This window comes from Hyposmocoma kahamanoa, unplaced genomic scaffold (assembly GCF_003589595.1).
Source record: "Hyposmocoma kahamanoa isolate Upper Pololo Valley unplaced genomic scaffold, ASM358959v1 91184, whole genome shotgun sequence".
Lineage (NCBI taxonomy): Eukaryota > Metazoa > Arthropoda > Insecta > Lepidoptera > Cosmopterigidae > Hyposmocoma > Hyposmocoma kahamanoa.
The window spans coordinates 21,846-22,950 of NW_020654693.1; the positions used below are offsets into that span (position 1 = coordinate 21,846).

Here is a 1,105-nt window from a genome sequence, read left to right on the forward strand (position 1 = left end):
GAATTTCTTACCGCTAGTTTTGATGAGCTTTCCAATGTATTCATAAGCTTTCACCTTGTCTGGAAAACAAAAAAGTAGATTGAAATTAACAAAGCGATATAAAGGTACCTGGCTGCCTGGTAAGGTCAGTTCGATGTTCAATGTTGGAATTACTAAGACCCTGCCACATAAAAACCGGCGCTGGGCGCGGTCCAGGGCGGAACGCTATGACAATTGGGCGGCAGTTGTATTCCACTGAGTTTTCTACAACCGTCCACAACCACACAGAGCGGTAGCAGCGGGGCGCGGTCTGGGAACGGGGCTTTAGCGGGACCTTAGCGGACTTGGACGTTGTGTTTTTTTTGCAATTCTTGAGTGTGTCTTTATTAAGTGTCAATATGAATTAGACCGAAATTTTCGTTGCGTTCCATCCGTAACGCTAATTTGTGTTAATCTTTATACGACAGCTGTGTGGTGCTTTATTTAAAATCTGTGTAAAAAATGAATCACTTTTCCGACACCATCGGATCACTTTACCGTTGCCTCTGTTGCAAATTCACCCCTGGAGCACTTTTCCCGCTGTACCGCCTCTGTATGGCTTGAGCTTAAATGGGAGAGTTTTTTATATTATAGGACCCTTCTCAAACCCCTTTAGAAGGACTCCATGCTGTATTCCTACGGGTAAAACCCCGACAGGGAGTTCTTTCCACAACCTAATTCTACGAGGGAGGAAGCTTCTCTGAAACCATACAGTACGAGATCGACTCGGTTCCAGAGTGTGAGGATGGACTCCCTGCCGGCGACGAGCGGTGCGATGGTAAAATGATGCTGTTGTCATCATATCAAACAGTTCTTCAGAACATTCTCCATTTACGGAGTAATAAAATTTGACATACATTCATTGACTTACAATTATATGGACGTCGGGTCCGCGCTAAAAAGTGTCCGCACTTATAGGGCGCTAAAATCGTATACAGAGCGGCATTCACGCTCTAGTCTTCGTTTGTTCGACTGACAGCGCGATACTGCGATGACATTACAATTTAAATTTCGAATAGGTTGACTTGGGACATTTTTTTCGTGGTTTTTGTATTAGACCCGTCGTCCATTTATTTGTAAGTCAATG

General features: G+C 44.1%; 1 protein-coding gene across 1 annotated transcript in view; it reads right to left on the reverse strand.

The window, feature by feature from the left end:
* LOC113236361 overlaps positions 1–59 on the reverse strand; it is a gene marked incomplete at its 5' end in the record, with an annotated part of 6,467 nt that extends 6,408 nt beyond the window's left edge. Inside the window, one exon of the mRNA XM_026472393.1 lies at positions 12–59. Within this exon, the coding sequence (XP_026328178.1) occupies positions 12–59 (48 nt within the window). The remainder of the gene's footprint in view (positions 1–11) is intronic.
* Positions 60–1,105: the final 1,046 nt, after the last annotated feature.